The sequence below is a fragment of the Betta splendens genome, chromosome 9 (genome assembly GCF_900634795.4).
Source record: "Betta splendens chromosome 9, fBetSpl5.4, whole genome shotgun sequence".
Taxonomy (NCBI): Eukaryota; Metazoa; Chordata; class Actinopteri; order Anabantiformes; family Osphronemidae; genus Betta; species Betta splendens.
The window spans coordinates 28,357,996-28,379,695 of record NC_040889.2 but is presented as its reverse complement, the minus strand read 5'-3'; the positions used below and the strand labels follow the sequence as shown (position 1 = coordinate 28,379,695).

The following is a 21,700-nucleotide window of genomic DNA, read 5'->3' as shown; positions in this document are numbered from 1 at the left end:
GCTCACACATCAAACACTGAGGTTATGCTGCAGGTTGATTTCATATTCCTGCCATTGTCATCAAACATGTACGTGTCAATCTGCACCAGCCTGACGTGCAGTCCAGCTGTGGACAAACTCACCTGGACGGCTTTAGTCTGGGACGGAGCCCAGGTGTTCATCACCAGGTTGGGACAAACATTGTTTGGCCCTGAATTTGACTTTTTGCCAATATTTTAATATTAAGTCCTTCAAACCTGGATCCAACCCTGAACTTTGCACATTTTCCTGTAATGGACAGAATTAAAATACGACAAAAATCCGTAATTCTATAAAATAAAGAAAAAGGAGCAGTACTTTCTCTTTCCAGCGTCCTCATCTTCACTTCCTGGCGGTGGAGTTATAGCAGAACCTGAGCAGATTCCTTCCTTTATGGGAGGCTGTGATTCATAGAGGCGCAGGCAGCTCAAGGAAAACCAATTGTGTGACACTTTCTCCCCTGCGCCGTACACAGGGCGGCAGCAGCTACAGAAGGACGAGGCAGCGGCAGCCGCTCGCCCCTGACAGACGTGATAAAACGGCCTTCCTTAACTAAACTCGTAAAGCACAGGGCAATAAAACTCAATCTTCTGTAAAATCCAATTAAGTCATTATCTGACTGATTGTATCTTTAATTGAAAACAGAAGTGACAGTAAATTTCTGTGATATATCAGGATCAATCGATACTGCTGTACAATCCGGTCTCAAGAGGTGATTTATAATGTCAGAGCCTTATAGGTAACTCCACATTCTTCTCTCTAAAACCACTGGTGGATGAAATTAAGAGTAAGTGCGTTTCATAAAAAAACAAGATGGCCACGTTATTGATTACAACAGATGGGACAGAATCCAATGAATGTTCCCACAGCGCAGCACAAAGAAAATACAAGTAATTTCCATTGTTTTTTTATGCTGTTGTTCCAAACATGCCATCACATTTACACTCCATCACGTTGAGCGTTTTTATTTCCCTAAAACTTGTAGCAACATAAACTCCAAGACTCCAAATTACTCTTGTTGCTGCCGTATTCGAATACAAACACAAATAAACGCTTTCAAACAGCGCCATTTGAAATGAATCCCCATAAAACACAGAATACACAGTAATGCAGCTGCACGGCGGCAGAAAGGCTCACTTCTGTGGGCTTTTATAAGACACCAGGAAAAAAAACACAACTCAAAAGGGGCTCATACCACATTAATATCGTGCAGCGGTCAAAGCAAACCAAGCTGAAAACATTCAATTTGCTATAAACAGAAAAAAATTGCAGCAACAAATGTTCTGTGCTGTTGCCTGAAAATTGCTTTACAAGAATAAGTGCATGGATGGATTTCCAGAGCTACAGTGAGCGCGGCTCAGAGGTGGAACCGACCACGACCCGCGACCTCTGCAGGACTCAAGTGGTCCCACTGTACGGTTCGTCCTGTGTGAAGCCCAATAGGAGTCAGAAATGAGCCAAAAGTCAAAAAATCACCAACAGGACAGATCATGAACATGAGACGATGGCTGAAAAAGGAAGACACACAAAGTTACCTCCATGAGACACAAATGAACAGACACAGACCACCACACGCTGTTAAAAAGCTAGTCAGCAAGAAGCAACAACTACAAAAGCTCCTTCTTTAAAGGCCCAAACTGAGCAAGAACTCGGCTGCTGATTCATTTGTGTACGTGTGGCAGCAACTGTGCTTCGATCATTATTTTTTCCTCCGTGCTCAGGCTTGATAACATGAGAGACAACCTCAACCTAAAGACCACATTGGTTTGTTGTGATCAGTTCTGCCAGTAAACATTGAACAGGTTATTCTCCTTTCTCTGAACATGCATGAAAAACAGACCAGCAAGCAAAAAAGAACCTGTTTATTGGTATTTAAGTGACACAAAGCTGCTCACATCAGGCATTTACACATTTACAAATACTGCTTTGGAAAAGTCAAAGTTTACCATAGAAAAACAGTCAAACTACATTTAAACACTTTTTTGGTACCGCGAACAATCACAACGTTCTCTGCACTTTATCTAGTGGTTTGAATGTTACCAATAAATCAACTAACTAAATGAATGGATTAACTGTTGTCAGTAAAATAGAATAGAATAAATTTCAACATAATGTTTTCATTAATTGGTTTAATAGAAACAGAAGCGAACAACCTACAATAACAAAACTAGTCAGTGAACTGTGGAACCGCTTTAGGAACTCGTGTTGCCAGTGCTTTAACCCTCATACTTTGCTTGTTCACTTGGTGCTGTCACAGTCGATGATGGAGTTGACGGTGAAGTTGGCCGCCTCATTACTGGCTTCACACTGGGCCTTGGCGTCAGCGTGAAGCAGCGAGCTGGAGGACCTGCAGGTCATGGTGGAGTCGTGCCCAGTGGAGATGGGTGCGAAGGCTGCGGAGATGAGGCGGAATCAGGCACAGTAAAACACAAATATACAGAAACAATATACTTCTCATTTATTGTGGAAATGTATCTTTTCTAAACTTCTTGGTTTATGGTTTAAAGAAACATTTCAGTCACATGTTTTAATATTTGGGACCACAATCGGCTACAAGTCTCTCAGACAAATCTGTGTCTTCAAGTCTGATCTTGCCAACACTGTGGTTCTATGATGTAGTTAGAACAAAGGACAGCTGTTGGTGCTTGCCAGGTTGGAGCAACTTGGATGAGAATGTGTCAAGAGTTTGCTCTCCAACCATTGATGTGTAGAAATAAAGGCTCAGATTTATATAAATGATACTGCATATATTACCTTGTGTAGGCAGATGGTACAGCTCCCGCATAAAATAAAAATGTCTTCCTATTGTAAGGCGAGTAAATAAAACGGGGAAGAGAAATACTAGTGAGAGACAAAACAGCAGAGTTATATCATCAGCACTGATATAAATGATCCTCTATGTGGGCGGCGTATAAAAATATGACCGCAAGTTAAAATGATTCTTAGCAAAGCTCAGGATTTACAGCAAATTGAATCATTCAACAAAAAGAAGGGAAGACTAAACACAAACCACAGCATTAGCTCTGTCACAGCTAACAGGTTACCCAACACTGGGGCTACAGCCGTTCACGCTCATCTAAATCAGCTCCTCAGAGTTGAGCCCACCTTCAGGCACCTGCGTCATCAGTTGTAGACACAAATAATCTGTCACTTCATAATCTGAATAACAGTAACATGTACAGTGTTGCCCAGAGTCCCCTGACTTCTCTCTCTCTCTCTCTCTCTCTCTCTCTCTCATCAGTGGTGGGAGGAGAGAAGAGGAGTCATTTTTCTCCTCATTAACTTCCTGATTGGTTTCTGACTCCAATTTTTGCCCATCTGCAGTTTGTCACCATATCCACACTGGCAGCCCAATCGTTAATACTAATGTTTGTGTAGCTAAGTGCAGCCTGTTCTTTTTTATCCCTCTGTGGTCTACAGCAATAACAGCACGAGGGAGGGGGGCTGTGAATTAGCCCGTTCACTGTTAATTCTCCCCGTTCATCAGCAGGAAATCTATGATGTAATTAAAGGCTGAAGCAAGTGGACGTGTTAGTTTCACTGAGGATGTTAAATCACGACACATGCTCCCTGCAGCATCGTCCGTCGTCTGCTGTTTAATACAGATTAATGTCTGAAACAGCACAAAGTCTTGTTCTCAATTAGCAGTCAAGCACCTGACTGCAGCTAATGAAACAATTAGGATTTTATTGCCAATTGAATGGAATTTATTTAAATGCACTGAATTAGTTTAGCAGTTTGTTTAAAAATGCACCCTTTGTAAAATGAAGAGAATAAGGTGGAAAACTTTCAAGACAACTGAAATAAACGACTAATTAGAAGTAGACTTTGCTTGAACAAGACAACAAGTTTAGAGAAAAAAAGACAAAATACAGAAATCAGCAGATCACTTGGTTATATATTTACCTTTGGTTATATTATATTATATTATATTATATTATATTATATTATATTATATTATATTATATTATATTATATTATATTATATCATATTATATTATATTATATTATATTATATTATATTATATTATATTATATTATATTATATTATATTATATTATATTATATTATATGTTTTCTAATTCCCTCACATTGTGACATAGTGAAACACTGCTGACATCGTTTTTTTGGTTCCAGCGGTCAGATGATACTGTGGTGTTTCTCCACACTCGCTCATCCTGGCCGCTTTGCTGGAGCCCCTCCCACCCGTCACTGGGCGACAGGCGGCCACATAGAGACAAACAACCGCTCACGTGTGGGCGCCTCCACTAAACCTGGGCGCATGTGTTTGCACAGTGGGAGGAAGCCAGGTCCTTCTGGCTGTCAGGCATCAGTTCCAACCACTGAACCACTTTATGCATCTGTGCTGAAGCTGGTGGTTTTATGCATTGTCCAGATTTATGTTTTAGACTTTATTCAAAAATTTGCTTGGAACAAAGAAGACTTTTTCCGTCAGTAGAAAGAGTTTCTACTCCACTATGAACTTTTGCCCATTTCCCAGTCACTCAGTACTATATATAAGATTTCCAAAGTGTTAAACAGCTTTTGTGTGGAATAACAAAAGGAAGCTTTCTTAACCTCCCACTTGTCTTGTTAAGAGAGGGAGGGAGTGAATGAAGGTGCAATCATTTCTGCTGCTGCCAAAAAAGGAGAACAAAAGCCCAGATGTGAGAGGCAATGGTAATTCAGGCTGATCCACCAGGGATAAGCTCTGTGGGCTTCATACTCAGCACTCATCCACTGTACACAAGGGTCATGGGGGTAGATTACACTAAAGTAAACACACACGCACATACGCACACTATTCTCTGTAGTGCATAAAGTTCCATTAGGCAGAATGATACTATATTTTTCAATTTGCTGTACAACTACAGTACATCCACTATTGTGAGAATGTATGTAAATATAAAAATATGGAGTTGCTGTTTGAAGGTTACAGGAGCAATAATTACACAAAGCGTTTCTTCTTGTACTGTGATCCTGAGATTGTTGCAATGACTTATCCAAACTCCCTATGATGAAGCAGAACCCCCATCTAAATACAGCCACCTGCATCATGTTTTCACTTTTAGTAATTAAATGTTGAGTCGTGTGAGTGTGTGAGTGAATGGTTGTCTGTCTATGTGTTGCCCTGCGATGGACTGGCGACCCGTCCAGGGTGTACCCTGCCTCTCGCCCGTAGCCAGCTGGGATAGGCTCCAGCACCCCCGTGACCCCGCACTAGGGAGTAAGCGGTTAAGAAAATGGATGGATGGATGGATGTTGAGTCAAACAATGAGACAACCTGGAAGCACAGATTAAACAGATAACTTCCTGAATGTCTCCGTGCTGTCCAGGGACAGGGGCTTAGTGGAGGCCATTACCATGGGAACAAAAATTCAATCTTCAGAATGAAGAGTTGCCTGTCACATGACAAGGTTGGCTTGGGATTGAATAGCTCCCATTAAAAGGATACGAGCTGTGTCTAAAAAACTAGCCCCGGCCAGTTTGAAAGGGTCCCATGTGTGTCCAACTGGGGACAAACCTTGTAGAGATGGACGCCGCCCTCTGAGGAAACGATATGGGCGTCTGGCTCCTCATCATCAGGCCAGCAGCAGGACTTAATGGCCCGGAAAACACAGTCAAAAAGCAGGCAGGCTTTAAATAGTGAGTGCTGAAGAGTGTCGGATCAAGCCACTCAGCTGGCGTTCACCCCGCAGACCTTCACCCCTAGATTCAAATCACTCACGTGACCTCTAATTTGGATGAATGTTAATTCAGACAGTCATCTATGATGTGGACGCTGCAAGTGAACTCACTGAACACGTAACCAAACTCAAAACAAGTAAACATGGCAACTAAATTGAATGACATATGAATTGGTTTTACATAATACAGACAGTAGAAGCAATAGACCTGCTCAAATAAACACACCCAGCTCCATTTTTTAAATTTACACAAAATGTGTTAACACAATGAGAGAAATGCAACTGATGTCTGCACCTTTAAACACTGTTCTACAACCAAACTGTCAGTTTCACTCAATTGATTACTCACTACAGCAAAAAGCAAACCTAATGACTCAGTTGGTAGAAGAAACTGCCACAAGTGCCTGAAGTGAACTGTGACCACCTCCAAGTGGAGCCTGAGCTACGACTAATTTCAAGCCACATCAAACACCTTAATCAGCGAACAGAATAAAGAGTCAAATAATAGCTCCTGCATTAACACGAATGAGGACAATTTATTTTACAGTTTGTGCCCTTAAATCTTCCCCATATTTCTCATCTCATCCACCCAGCGAGGAGCCGCGTAGACAACAGTTCACAGGGATGCAGTCTCTTATGCAGCCATTACCAAGGGTCAGAAAACACTTAAATACTCATTACTGGTTTGCAAGGGTGAAGAGAGTGGAGGCCCAGCGTAGGTTGACAGAAGGCATCAGTGTTGAGGTCAAAGGCTAATTAAGCAGAGAGGAACCTTTGCTCCTGCATTGTTAACCAATCTGTCCCCGGTGAAGATGACTGCCGAGGAGGCGTGACGCGGCGCTCGTCCCTATGCTAAATCTCCATCTTGGCTACTGTGCCCCATCAACTCACAAAATGGCCTGTCAATCTATCGTTGGGCTTTTTGACGTGGCCCGTCAAGAAGTTATGGATATGCAATAATGAGGTGAGGAAGCCGATCAATATTTGCAGGGCTTTTCTATCATTACGTTTTAAACGTTTAAGAGATTCATTGCGAGTCGACAGCGTAAGAAAAATGCCAAAGTAAAGGACACAGGAAGAGTGAAATATATTGCTATGGAGCGGAGGACGCTTCTTGTGGGTGCTAAAGCTGCCAGATGTGTTTATGCAAGGCGTTCAGCTGTTGCAGAACGCTGCCAAGGTGCCGTCATTTGTCAACTCACGCAGAGCTACTGCTGCATAAAACACAAGAAAGTGACTACGAGAGCATGATTAGGAACTAACCAAGCTTGTTTAACTAGGGAAACGCCCACGCCATGTACAGTAGTGGACAGATGTGAGACCAGTATCCATACAGTGTATGTAGATTAACGTGTTAAGGTTATGCATACATATATGCTGTTGAAGGCCATCTAATGGCTCATACAGGTCATCAGCTATGATATCTATTAAACTACTTTGGAAATATGAAGTCCATATTTCAATGAATAGGGGGTTGGAGCAACCTGGAGCAGTAGAAAAAAGAAATCATGACTATCCTTAATGGCAATATTATAAAGTATTAAATAATATACTACTGTACATAAGATAAAGCATTAAAAGAACCCAACATAGCCACCACACACCCTCAAAGCCAGGCAGTGTGTGATAGAGAAATAGAGAGAGGCAAGAGGACATAAACTACACAGCCTGGCCATTTAATGTCTCCACTGCCCCAGGCTTGTGTTAATAGTTGTGTTGTACAACACATTACAACAGTGCGTGTGCCCTGAGCAGACAATTACACCGGTATTTAGTCCATCCAGAGGCTATGAGGGCACTTAGCCGCACAGCAGGGTGGGTAAAACAACCTGACAGGCCACACAGACTTCTCAGTCAGAGCCCGGCAGGGTCACTTGGCTGCTCTGATAACTCTTCTTTACAGACTCAATTAAACTCATCGTACAAAGAAGAATCCCAGCAGCTGCATATTCTCTGAGGTTTCTCATCTTACTGGCCTTTGAAGAGTTTAGGTGAATGGTGTTTATTATCAGAGCAAAGCTTAATACAGATATGTAAATTAATTCAGTGCAGTCAGAAATGACTGTGTAGACACAGATGAAGAACTTAGCAATGCTCAACGACGCTAAACACACAAATGATCTTACTGTTCCTTCCTCGTGTCTGTAAATCAACACAGTGGAGGCTGAGCTGAGAGACGTTCTCCACACGTCAGGACCAAGGAAAGAACTTCCTCTTTGGTTGGACATACTGCTTTGTTGCATTTAATACATCCAGAAGAGTGAGAGGCCTTTCCGACGGCAGTGTGGCCACAAGTGTGTAGCGTTTGTGTGGGTGTAAAGTGTGAAGTAATCCGACCTTAAAGCAGGTAAAGCCCATTTTACACGCGAAACAAAGAAACTTACTGATGCCAGTCTCTCCCTTTTTTCAGCTTATTTACCCAGAGGACAGAGAACCTGAAACGACAGACTTTATACGCAGTAACTCACTTTGTTGTACAGTACAGTATGGATTAAGGCAGGAAAATCGATAAGAATATCATCTAGAAAGATAGTAATGGATTTCTAACTTAATGGGCTCACACAGGTCTATCGATTAGCAGGATTAACATCTGCAATACTTCAACAATCTGATTTGCATTTAAATTACTGTACGCTCTGTGCTGACACCAATATAACAAAGCAGACAAATGTAAAGCCAGCACAGCAACGCTCGATTCTAGCTTCTGACTTCAGTATAAATCTTGTTTTCAAAAGAAGTAAGACGTGAGTTGCAGCACTGACTAACAGCTAGCAAACTTTGAGCAGCTGTGAATTCTGAAAAAGTCCAGACAAGGACAAAAGAGAAAGCGCGTAAACACCGACACCCTGGGTCTGAGGCTGTCTCCTGTAAGACTTAGGCAGCCATAAGTCTTTTGGGGCAGCTCATCTGAGCCTCGCGGCTTAGACGCTGAAAGACAGGGCGCGTATATGTGCAGAAACACACTGAGTGTGTGTCTCTGCGTGTGGAAATATGAAGGGTTGGGGGGTGCAGCGTGAGGTGAGATGTTGGGAGGGCAGCGAGGTGGGGTGGGAGGTTGATGGACTGCACTGTCACCTCCCACTCTGCGATTTACGGCAGCGGGGCTGCTGACGAGTGCGGGGCAGTAAACAGGCCGGCCGGGGGCGTATTTCACAGAGAGCTGGCTTTTATGAAGAACACCGGGACGGCTCTCCCCACAGCTCCGCCCGGCCGCCGTGACGGATGGAGAAAGACGCCTGACAAGCTTCATCATTGTTTGTAAATCTTAACTGTTCCCGCTCACTAACTCCAGAAGGCAATTTTGCGGAGACAGCAGGGCCTGCGAAGGGGGAGGGCAGGGAGGGGAGGAAGGAGGGGAGGGGATGCGAGGAGAGGAAAGGACAGCGTGGCACTCCTGAAGGTTATTCGGATCTCTGTATTTGGCCAAGTGATTAGCCCTATCCTGGGAGGAGATAAATCTGACAGGGCACTGCATGGCAGCCCGGTAGAAGGTGGGGGGGGGGGGGGGGGGGGGGGGGAGTCGCCGCAGAGCACACAGCCGTTTCCACCGTGTAGACAGATCCAGAGCACAGCTTGTCTGAAGTGAAACATTTAGAAAGAAGAAATAAAAGGATTTATCTCCGAATGATATTCATTATTCGTTATTCTGTGGATTCATTTATTCAGGCATTAAGACAAAAGTAGAAAGTTCAAGTTTAGATGAACTTTGAAGAAGCTCAGGTGAGACGGATTTGTTACAAAGACAAAAAGAGCCAAGAGTCTTCTCCAAACAGAAGAAACAAGTCTGCAGTCACATTACATAAAACAGAATTATTATGAGACAACAACAAGCTCTTCACCGCGCTGCTGGGCCCCACCTGATAAGATACGCACGACCACTGGAGCACCACCAAGGCCACATGGAAACCACAGAGGGTTCACACGCATCCTGGAAACAGCGACAACTAAAAAGACACATACAGCACGTAGCTTCCCCTTCACTCTGTGGGAGGCGGACAGCATTTGACAGTGTGTGACCGGAGTCAGGGTCAAAAAGCATCTCCAACACCTTCATTGTGCTGTGCATATAGGCATCCTGTAGGAGACTTTACTAGATTATATATGTAGTGGGAGGACGGCATCTGTGTTCCTACTTTATAAAACATTTGACAGAATGAAGATAAAAATACACATAATTTTTTTTCAGATTCTTTTTTTCCTGAAATAATAATAATAATAATAATAATAATAATATCTCCCAGTCCAGTTTTATGAACAAATAAATAACAACAAGATCTGACACAAGTAAACTGTTGAGGTTTGTTTCTCGGGTACAGAAGTCTGTACCACCACCAAATGTGGGACCACCTGCTGGGAGAGTTGTTATCTTGTAATGGAGCATGGCCGTTCACGGCAGGAGGCTGACAGGGAGCCCTTACAGGAAACGGACAGGTGAAAGTCATAAACAAATACAGGTACGAGGGGCCACGTGGGGGTGTTTAAGTTATATGGTGGTGTCACATGGGTTCTTTCTTAAAAAGGAGGACGTTGATGTTGGACTAATAATGCACTTAATAATGAATAAAGATGATGAAAATAGGATAATAAACCAACATGTTATACTTGCTTAAAAGAAAATATTTGTAGTTTTGTTTGTAATTTGAATTGTCAGTATTTGTCAGTGTTTATTTATTATTATAATTTTACAAACAAATATTAAAAAATAATAGAAAATTCTCTCAGCTGAGAATTTGACAGGTGTCACTGTAGCAGGAAAAATAATTGTATTCATGTCATCTGTCAGTGGTATAATTGTTGTGGTTGCTGTGTACACTGGCTGTACAAAGACAGCATAAACTGAACATCGTACGAGAAAAATAGGTCCACCGGTTTAGGACATGAAGCACAGCTAAGAGGCAGTACGCACAAGCGTAAAGATCTTACGAGACAACAACGTAGGAAGTGTATTCAGCAGGAAAACCAGCGAGTAAATGCCAGTAATGTTGGAGCAGGCATGCCAGTTAGCCCAGTATCATTTACTCTTATCTCCCATCATGTACTTGACATGCATGCTTTGCTGTTCTAGAAATGCTTTCCTGAACATAAACAATAAAACAATCTGATAAACCCACATTCACAGGTACAAAGAAAGGCAGTAAATCCAGGTGTGACTGTATTCCAGTAATTTCTAATGAAAAAAGTGACACTTGTATGTAAAAAAAAAAGTTCAACTTTAAACAATTTTAATCCGGGGATTTTATAGCACTCAAGTTGAGTGAAGTCCTCCCTTCAGTGTTCATAAGTATACTGTTAATCGAGTCTGGGTAAAACTTGGGCCTAAGCAGAGTGTGTGTCCTTGTTACTCACAGGTTGCCATGTTCTCAGAGCAGTTGTTGTTGCTGTTGTTGTCATCCAGGCTGAAGAGCTGTGGCACACAGGAGGAGGACCCCAGGCCTTGGCTCAGGTAGCTGGTCGCTGGGTAGTAAGAATGCATGCAATACTGAGAAGACATGTTGTGGCCTGACAGGCGGCCATCACCATGGGGTATCTGTTTAACACAGGCAGGGTTACACACATTATTAAATGTATGTACAAATGAATCATCCAAATTATGCTGGTGCAACATGAGACTTTCTTAAACCCATTTATGACCTTAATGCTGTTAAGGCTAAAAACGAAATAAGAGCAGAGCAAAGTCTAAGAGAAACAAAACATCAGACATCATGCAGATTATGAAGCCAAATGAGTTTGTAACGTTCCTAACGATGTCTAATCAGGACATAGACATTTATTATTTAGCTCCTTACTATGCTCTACTCACTTTGTAGACTTAGGGTGTTATATGTGTTCACCCACATTTGCATGTCCTCTTAAATATCAGTTACAGGCAACACTTTGGCAAGTTAAGGTGACAGGAAGAAATAAACATACAATATTATACAGCATGTCACAGAAAATTAGCATTGTTTCTATTGACAGGTCCCTGGTTTGTCCTAAAATGGGCTGCAATGCTCAGCACTGGCTTTCTCCAGTCCGTGAAAACTTTGAAATGAGCTGTCTACTCAGCAGCAAGGCCGCCTCACTGAGGGTTTTCAATTTCACTTTTATGGAATTTGATTTCTGTCAGCCTGTAATACGTCACCCGTATTGTCCACGCCATCAATTCTCCGACAGCTTTATAAACTGTTATTTAAGCTACACTCGGCTTGTATTAGGCCGTGAAAAATACAACAGAGATTGGACGGGAGTCTTGTGCACTAAGCTTACAGTTTGCAAGACACACACAAAGCTGCCTTGCTCAAAGTTGGTCAGGAAAGGCAGGTATTGCCATTTAGGAAAAAATCTAAATGCAGTACAGTAGTTCATTAGCATGAGATAAGATACATAATCTATGTGAAACCACATTATTGGTTTTAAATGTATAAACTCTGTGCTGATAAACCACTTTAACAGGAGTCCAGACACATTCTGAGAGTTAACTAACGGTCCAGTCCATGAAAGCTACTGTAGGATGTGTTGTATATTAATGCAGTGAATGAGGGTGAATCAGTTATGGGGAAGTTAGAATTAGAAGATGCTCTAGCAGTGCTGGTACTCACACTGCAATATTTGCTTCTTTGTCAACGTGTGCATGTTGACCGAGTAGTTGACAGAGAAAAGCCAAAGTGAAGACAATAACTTGACTGGAACACATAATGTATTTTGGTACGAGTTAAAACAACACCACAGTTCCTCAGGAAGAAGCTATTTGAGCAGAAACAGGGTATCAGTCAGTATCAGTGTCAAAGAGTGCAGTCTCTTCAGTGAGGAGACCTACATCTGCTCATACATTTGCTAAATAGCAGTGAATTAATTTCTTTTCATTTAGGACTGTGGGTTACAAACACATTTAATAGTGGGATTTAGGTCAATAACATGTATTATACTGAAAGGTAAAAGTATCTTATTTTCACTAATGAACTTTATTAAAAATACTGTATAAGGATTAACTCCTAGGCTAAGTTGCTGGCTCCTGGGGGGCTTCTTTACCTCCCTGACTGGGCCTGTCCTCTTATCTGGCACCATCTCCTGTCTGAAGGTTCCACACCACCCCTCTATTATCATCACACACCTGCATGACAGCCAAGCATCACTGAGAGCACAGCGGGAGAGAGGGAGGTGGATGCCCTCACACTGATAAGAACCACTGTGTTTTGTTGTAGTGAGAAGGGCTCAGAACCTACAGTACAGTACAGTTAACTTCATAAAATCTCAACATCCTTGTTTTGTTGTATAGTTTTGTTTGGGACAGAAATTAAACAATCTACATACATTTTAATTAGACATCTTGTTAAAAGTCATTCACTGTGGTAATTACAGGAAGACCAAAGCCATGAGTGGCAGATACAGAGACAAAATCAGAACTGACAAAATTCAAGGATAATCACTTGAGCAGATACTCAACCGCAATAGAGCCCTCTTAAAAGTGGGGTTTAGGGCAGGTAAAGGAGAAATTGATCATTCTAATTTGAGGAATAAAAACTGCTTTTATTATTTTATTTATTATTTAACTGCTTCCTGTGAAGATGATGAGTTACAAACTGTCTGTTGCATTGAAATTCATCTCACCCCCCCCCCAAAAAAAAACCCTCCCTGATTTTGAATAAAACCCAACCACAGCACGTAGCTCCCTCAACCTGACAACTGTACTGAAAATATCATAAATCACAAAGGAGGATGGCTAAATTATGCTAAAGAGTGCTAACTGATTAGCATTAATGTGTTCACTTTCTCCTTTGAGCGCTGAGGCGTAGCAGTTTGTTCCTCCACCGTCAGACAATACCATTAACCTTTGCAATTCAGGCTGCGCTATGCGTTGGCAGTTCAGTGGAGGCAGTGACCCCAAAACTAGATGTTGCTACTGGGGGAACAGTGAGCAGTGGGGGTGGACAAACGTTCTTCATAAAAAGCAAACCATCTCATCAAAGACCCCGGGAGAGTTATGAATTTGATTTACAGACGCTTATTTCATCTGACACAACAGAGATACATTTAAGCACGAGCAGTGACAACTGATACAAGAGGTGAAGGAAACAGCGTGTGTGTATGTGGTTAGGGACCGTCTCTATGACATTATGCTATAAATTCAAGCACACACCACCACGCATCTCTTAAGACTACAAGAATAAAAACTAACATTATATAACAAATTATAACGAATAATATACATTTTTTATAAAATATTTACACACACACACACACACACACACACACACACACACACACACACACACACACACACATATATACAAACTATTATACATATATATATATATATATATATATATATATATATATATATATATATATATATATATATATATATATATATATATATATATTATTGCCACTGACTTTGCCTGTGAGAATTTTTTTTCATTTTTAAATTTAAAGATTAGAAGAATAGCTTTTTAAGATGCATAGTACAGCAGCTTAAGCCCCACACGCACGTCCCCTGCTGTGGAAGTTCCTTACATTAAGCAAGCCTTCACAGGCAACCAGAACGCGGGCCCGGCATCAACAACTTTCATGTGACACTGGAGCTGTGTCCGCATGTACGCTGCAGTAGAACACCCACCACTACACCACAGACAGGGCTTTGAATAGTGTGGTGATCGTCACCTGGTACTGCTGGTAGTTGTAAAGGTTGCTGTAGTAGCTGGAGTAGCGTGAAGGCTGGTAGAGGTTATAATAGGAGGTTTCCAGCAGCACGTCAGATGGGCCCTCAGAGTGAGATCTGACACTTGATGACGGACTGGAGGATGATGCAGATCGACCCCCTGGACCACAACACAGGACAGACATCAGTTTAGAAGCTTATGTGTGAGGATTGAAGACACTTTTCACACCATCCTGAACATTATGGTGTTTGAACTACATACCTGAGTATATACTTTATGAAAACACCTGAAATCTAGAATAACAAATATGTTGCATATTATATTAGTCAGGTTTAAGTGCTCAGATCATTTTTCTAGTATTACTACAGGAAAAAAGTACTAACAAACCAAACAAGACTTTTAGAGAATTTCCTCATGACCCCTCTAGTTGAAACTATTGTCAGCAGCACCACCTGCAGGCGACTTTACTTTGTATCAATCTGACCTGATCACACACCAGTGCAACAGAGAAATGTGCCTTGAACTTTCCAGGACAATTGAGACCATCAAAGCATCATTTCTTATTATCTGGTGTACTTTCCTTATCAACAAGGCCAAATTTTTCACTAGCAGACTGTGATCTTTGGGTCTTAAACAATGAAGACACTGCATCACTGACGCCACAGATAATGAATGACGTTTGTGGTCCCTCTTCAAACTCTTGTCATCAGTAAAATGTGCTTGACTCCTTTCAATGCGTTTTCTGTCTGCTGCCAAGACAGAGGCACAAAGCTCAGCCTTTCACACGTTCAAAGCTGAGTCAGAGGACTAACTGGCAGCCTTGACCACAGGCTTGTACCCACTCCTATTTGCTATCAGGCTGAGGAGATACATGATATCAGTTACTGCCTCCACAATCAAGCACTGAACGTCTCCCCACTAAACTGCCACATAGCAACTGTTATTACTTATTTGCCAATGAAAATATCTTGCATTTATAATATTTGCCAAGAAAATATTTTTTCCTGTGGACTGTGTTTGGTAAGAAAATGACTGCAAAACAACAGACTTAATCCAGGCTGCCTTAGAGAAAATAACCTTTAGGTACAAATGAATATTAAATAATTACTTAAGCTTTGTTCATAGTTGTACAGTAGCAATCCTAAGAATTATTAATTACTATTGGCATTTAGCATACAGTATGCAGTAAGGAACAGCTCCACAATATTTAATGTTTATTGCAGACATTTCATGGATAAGTGAGTCTCATGTGCCACGTTCTATGGCTCATTTTATTTTGTGATTGTGATCGAGACATTTTGACTCATGTATCGATTAATAGCTGTTACTTGGTTACAATAACTCACTTGCACAGAATAATCAACTGTCAGCTATATTAGTTGTGAGCCTCAGTGTTCAGTAGGCAGCTTAGGTTTTGATTAAGGTTGGGAGATCTTGATAAGGCAACAAACCATTAGGATTCATATACACACGTTAGAGGAAGGTGCACGTAAGCATCTGAGCGACAGCTCACCTGAAGCAGCAGAGGATGTGGTGGGTGTCGGGCTCCGTCCCTCAACAGGGAACAGGCAGTCTGCCATAACTTCATTTTTTACCAGAACCTCGGGACCAGACAGAGCTACTGGGCTACAGATGCCGAGCTCTTCCTCCTGGGCCTGCTGCCTTCTCAAAGCAACCTGGAGGAGAGGAGAGAACGGGCCCAAAGCACAACATCCCCTTTATCTGCAGACTGTCCTCCTGCCACAAACTTATATGCTTAGGTTTTATGTTGATTATCTATAACAAGTTGACAAATATAAAATCTTTTATAGGAATTAATATTATAGTATAGAATTATACATTACAATAATAATTCTGTGCAGTTTTTTAATTCTATGATCAATGCAATTGAGGATTAGTTACCTGAATAACTGCAGGTAATAACTAATAGTTTTTAGTAGTTTACCTCATAATTCACAAAGGTGAAAGTAACAACGTTGCAATAAATCAGTAAATAAATACGAAACTTGAAGGAAACAAGTAAAGTTCGACTCAAAACATGAGCGGTTTTGTAAACTTTCGGCTCTGACGTTAAGAGTAACAACCTGCCAGTTTATAGTTTAAGCTAACTGCTAGCCGTCTAACTAAGCTAACGCTACGGCGTTAACCGTATTTTTAAATATAAACAACAACTACGGCTTTGTTTTCCAATCTGGATACAAGCGACATAAGCACCATTAAAAGTGTTTCCAAACAGACGGCGCCGCGCCGCGCGTCTGACGCAGCCCCGCCGGCCCGTTCGGACCCGCGTCGCAGCCTCCCGCCCTCGGCTCGACCCGCGCTCACCTGCGCCGCCATGACGCGCTGCCGCTCGGCGATCAGCTTGCACTTCACGCACTGACAGTCCCTCCACCTGCAGAAGCGCTTGTGTCCCTTCAGGGGCGACATGTAGCCGTGGTTCCTGCAGCGGGAGCATTTGGGCGTCCTCGGGGCTCTGTGGCCGTTGGGGGGGGATAGGGGTCCGGTGCTCTCCGGTACCTGCGCGCTCGGCTTGTCTTTGCTCATGGCCGCCGAGCCCAACGATGACACAGTCCGACTGTAGTTACTGTGTCTGTTACTGGGCCGATTAAAGGCTGGACGCGCGCACATGTACGCGCTGCCCGGCTCGTGGGGATTTCTTCTCAGTTCACAAACTTATCAGACAGCAGGAAGAAAAGTGAAGCGTGGGGGGGAAACTGGGAGGATGGAGGCACGACTCAGACTCACACGTGTTCAGGAGAGATGGGCCAAGTTTTCAGGATACAGTAATCTCTACAGTAGGAACATACTAGTGCACCTGACCCTCATTAAAGGAATTATTATCCAAAGGGACTGTTTAATTAATGGAATGAAATGTTGCCCAGATGAAAAACTTATAACATATTAATGTGAGTATTTCTTGAGTCTCTAAGAGGCTTCTAATGTTGACAATGCACAGTAGAGAATCTGTGACGTACATAAAATGTGCAAAACAAATTCTCTTGATTGCAAAACTTTAAACATACAAGAAATGTGTTCAGTATAACTGTAACTATTCGCTTTATTGCAATATGTGAGTGTCATACTGAAATACATTTTCTGTAGCTCTGCACATCATGATGCCTAATATATTGTGGTCGGATGCACACTCATTAATTTACTAGGCTTGACTGAGCTGCAACTGAATTAACCTTTACACAGGCCGGTCAGTGAGCTGGGTGGATTTATAGTTAGGGAGTGGAGAGAGACTAAACACACAGGCACCCAATTAAAATCCTTGCAGTCAAATAGAGGAGGGCATGAAACGTTGCAAATAAAAAGCATGCGCCTACACGGTGCTGAATCACACGCTCAAGGTAAATAACTGCTACACTTCATTGGCTCAGGCCCCAGTGTATCTGAAAGCAGACAGTCTCAGTAGCATAAGGTGCAGTAATAATGATTATAATGCCATAATAAAATATGTAGTTTAGCACATTCAACATTTCTATTAGACTGACCTTTCCAAGTCACATACAGTATCAGACTGTAGAGTGAAGCAGCATCTAAAATCATTATCATAATCAATGACCATGGCTTTGGGGAACCCAAATTTATTACACATAGAAGCAGGGGCGCCGTTTGAGGGGGTGGGGGTTGTCAGGAAGCTATGGGTCCATGAACTTTGAGGGGCCCACAGAGACCAGCTTTATCAGTAATATATGAGATATCCAAAATATATCTATGAAAGATTTGATTTGCAAATGAGACTAAATTACGGCTTACTTCCGCCTCTTCGGTCAATAGAAGCTGCATAGAAGCTACATCCTAAAAGATAATGTGTAAGATCTGGCAGGATAATAAAGTTTTACACTGAAAAAGTACAGAATGTGTAACAAATGGTTAAGTGTCCTAGAAGGTAAATTTTTACAAAATAAATCTGATTAACCAAAGACTTGAACACGGCCAATAGAACAATTAAAATATTTTGAAGCAGATACCACAAATTCACACATAGGTTTTTACCATATGATTGAATTAAATAATTATAAAAAGCATCAATAACTGATTTGAATTGGTTATTTGAAATTTAGGGAAAAGGGGAGAATTCCGAGGACCCGTGAAGGCAGCATTGCCTGGCAACATCGCGGTTTGGTCGCTTCATTGGCTTTGGGCGCAGTAAACCTCAGCAAAACTTTGACAATGCCTAAAAAGAAGAATAAAAAGGACGACTACAAACAAGACAAAGAAAAGGACACGGCTGCAGACAACAGCTCCGCCACCGACAAGGAGAAGGACGTGTACCTGACTCAAATAAGATATTTGAACGAGCAGCTGGAGAGGTAACGCTGCGTTAGTGTTAACTTCAGTTGGACGTGAACGCCACTAAAACCAAAAGTCAGCGTTTGTGTATTAGAAAAAAAAAACAAAATGCACGGTTCATGTCTTGTCTTTTAAGTTTGACTTCGCTTTTGGGAGATTCTCAGAACTACGTGTTTGGGGGTCGTGGGCTTTGTCCATCTGCTTCCATTGTATTTGTATATTTTTATGAAGAAACCTTCCTTAAATAGATGCAGTCCGTTTCTTCAAAACAGTCAGGGATATTTAGCCACTGTATTTGTTTTAAACACTGATAAGTTACTTTTCATTGCTGGCGAGATTGTTGACGAGATTAGCAACCGTTTTTCTTAATTGTTGAACAGAAATCTACTGGTAGATGAAAGACGTTTTCCGACATCACACTGGAAACATGTTAGAGATGTCAGACTGTTGATTTTGAAGTCAGTTTTTAAAAATCAAACCTGTAAATAGTCTGGTAGTACAGTACGTATGTACGTCTGCTCCACTCCAGTATAATGCACCATTCAAAGACATTGTCCTCCACCAGATATCAGCTGAAATGCGATGACCTGGAGACACACAGCAAAGATTTTACAGCTCAGTACATCACGCTTGAGAAGGAGAAGAAGGACATTGTGGAGTTTCTCAAACGCTCCCTGCTGGAGAAGGAGGATGAGGTGGATGTCCTGACGGAACGCCTGGAGAGGCAGCGGCAGGATGCTGATCGGGACCGAGACGCCGTGCGGCTGCAGCAAAGTCAGCTGATGCAGAAACTCCAAGGCCAGATAGAGGAGCTCACAGGGGAGAGGGACACCCTTGGTGAGACACGTCAGCACAGTGCGCATCAACACTGCGTTTCTCTGCTCCCCAAACTGTGAATTAGAGTAAAATCAGTGTTCTGCGGCCTTCACAGAGGCCAGGCTGGCTGGTCTGGAGGAGTTTCAGCAGCAGAAGGAGCAGCTCATGGCCAAGGTGGAGACTTTGGAAACCCAACTGGCTCAGCAGGAGGTCGAGCACAAAACCAACATCCACAACCTGGAGATGAAAGCACTGCTCGAAAACAAGAGGTGAATCGTGCCATCACATCATTTAAGTAAATTCAATTTAAATGCCAGTAAAATACAGCAAATCAATGAAGTCCACATCATATTCTCCCCTTTTTCTGTTCCATGACCTAAGATTGGAGAAGGAGATGGAGAGCCACATGGCAGCCATGTCAGAAAAGGTGCAGAAGCAGGTGGACCAGAACCTTCCGGAGGCGACCCGGATGGCTCTACAGGAGAACACGGAGCTGAAGGTCCAGTTGAACCAAATGTCAGAGCTGGCGAAGAATCTGATGAAGAAAAACTCTGCGCTGCAGGGCTGCAAGAACCAGCTCCGCTTGGATGTGGAGCTCCTGGAGAAGATGATGAGCGAGGTGTCTCGCCAGAGCTGCGTCCACAAGAAGGCAAGAGACGTCTGGTCAAACGACGCTCCACTCTGTGCCCCATGTCTGGGACCTGTACGAAATAGCTGCTCATTTCCACTGAGGGAGATTGTTATATTTTGTTACCGCTTCAAGTAATCGTCACTAAAATTTATGCCAAGAAATACAAAATGGACTAAATGAGATTTTTTCCTTTTCTTTCGTAACAGACCCTAGGTCTTTTTTGTTAAAGCGTAATTTCCTGAAACCTTGATCCTCCTCATCTTCTCAGGTGGTGGAGCAGCTGACAGAGAAGTGTCAGCAGATGCAGGAGGAGCAGAGACACAGCAGGCACGAGCTTCAGCATGTTCAAGCTAAACACAAGGAGACCCTCGCTGAGATGGAAGCACTCAGGTCATTCAAACGTCTATTGGCAACTGCACAGTATTCATGTAGTAATGTTTAAAAATAATGTCTCAACGTTTGATGTGCATGGAGGAAACTCCATGGATTTAAACCAGAGACCTCTTGATCTGCTCCGTGGGCTTCACTCCTGCTGGCTGTCCTGATGTCACTGTTTTCAGACAGGAGCAGGCAGCGCTGTCAGACCTGCACAGTAAGAGCAAAGCTGAGGGGCATCGGCTGGAGGCGGAGCTAGAGAAGGAGAGGAGGAAGAGTAGCAGGATGAAGAGCATCCTGCAGGAGGCAGCAGTTACTCTCAGACAAGCTCTGATGGTAAAACTAGAGTCCTGGTGTAATAAATGTGCGCTGAGCCTCACTGCGCTCACACCAGGCTCTTTACCACATTCATTAGTGAAGGCAGACGCATGTTTCCAGGACTTCAGCCCAGATGTTGCCTGTGTTTTCTGCAGGAGGCACCGGCTGAGCTGGAGTCTGTCCACTGGAAGAAAGTGATGCAGAAGCTGCTGTTAGACTTAAATGGACCCACTCAGGATGAGCAGAACCCTGATCCTGCAGCCGCCAGGTTCTCCCTCAGTCATACTGCCGTTGAGAACATCGTTTCAAACTGAACGAGGCTGATTTCACCCAAAAAGCCTGATCACACCGTGTCTACATATACAAAAGATATTTACACCAGTGAAAGTAAACCAAACAGTTGTAATTGCTTCCCCCTGTGTCCTGACAGGACAGTACATCTGGATCCAGCTTCGAGGGTCCAGTTCCAGCTGGCCCGTTACAGACCCGGGGACCTCGGCCTCGTTCCGCCTCCTGCACACAAACACAGACTCTCCAGAACAGGAGCAGCGCCGGGCAGCACGGCCACGGCTCTGCACAGGTGTGGTAGGAACGGGTCAGAACCGCGTCGTCATGTTTAAGACCTTTAGGGCAGAGCCTCGTGACATGTTTTACCTTCCGTTTCTGCTGCTCTTCCTCAGGAAACCGTCCAGTCAGAAGACAACCGCCTGTAACCCAAAGCATTCAGCCGCTGGACGGTTCGACACCAAACTCAAATGACATGAACAAGCGTAGTGTTTAAAAGTGTAATATGGTGAACAGCCAGTAACACAGCAGTGGAGCTGTTCACTATATCCTTTAAACACAACGTTGAACTTACCTTCACCTTCATTAAAATGAAAAAGTGAAATCATCTGGTTTTAGTTCATTACTGCTTC

At 42.7% G+C, this 21,700-nt stretch overlaps 2 protein-coding genes across 4 annotated transcripts; one reads left to right on the top strand and one right to left on the bottom strand.

The window, feature by feature from the left end:
• Positions 1-1,865: 1,865 nt before the first annotated feature.
• On the bottom strand, positions 1,866-17,037 carry dmrt1 (doublesex and mab-3 related transcription factor 1). 3 transcript variants are annotated; one of them, XM_029160944.3, is made up of 5 exons: positions 16,559-17,025; positions 15,858-16,020; positions 14,346-14,503; positions 11,052-11,232; positions 1,866-2,411 (listed from the first exon to the last, which is right to left on the bottom strand). In XM_029160944.3, exons 1-5 carry the CDS (start codon positions 16,970-16,972, stop codon positions 2,257-2,259), a joined length of 1,071 nt encoding a protein of 356 aa, XP_029016777.1. In that variant the 5' UTR covers positions 16,973-17,025; the 3' UTR covers positions 1,866-2,256. The 3 variants fall into 3 exon arrangements, with proteins under 3 accessions (XP_029016777.1, XP_029016779.1, XP_055367289.1); XM_029160946.3 differs by having other exon boundaries at positions 16,670-17,017; XM_055511314.1 differs by lacking the exon at positions 1,866-2,411 and adding an exon at positions 2,502-5,617 and having other exon boundaries at positions 16,559-17,037.
• Positions 17,038-18,445: 1,408 nt separating this feature from the next.
• cfap157 (cilia and flagella associated protein 157) lies at positions 18,446-21,675 on the top strand. Its single transcript, XM_029160941.3, has 9 exons — positions 18,446-18,663; positions 19,209-19,480; positions 19,575-19,728; positions 19,841-20,108; positions 20,359-20,480; positions 20,651-20,801; positions 20,939-21,051; positions 21,214-21,363; positions 21,464-21,675. The coding sequence occupies exons 1-9, from the start codon at positions 18,524-18,526 to the stop codon at positions 21,540-21,542; spliced, it is 1,449 nt and encodes a 482-aa protein (XP_029016774.1). The 5' UTR covers positions 18,446-18,523; the 3' UTR covers positions 21,543-21,675.
• The last annotated feature ends 25 nt before the right edge of the window (positions 21,676-21,700 follow it).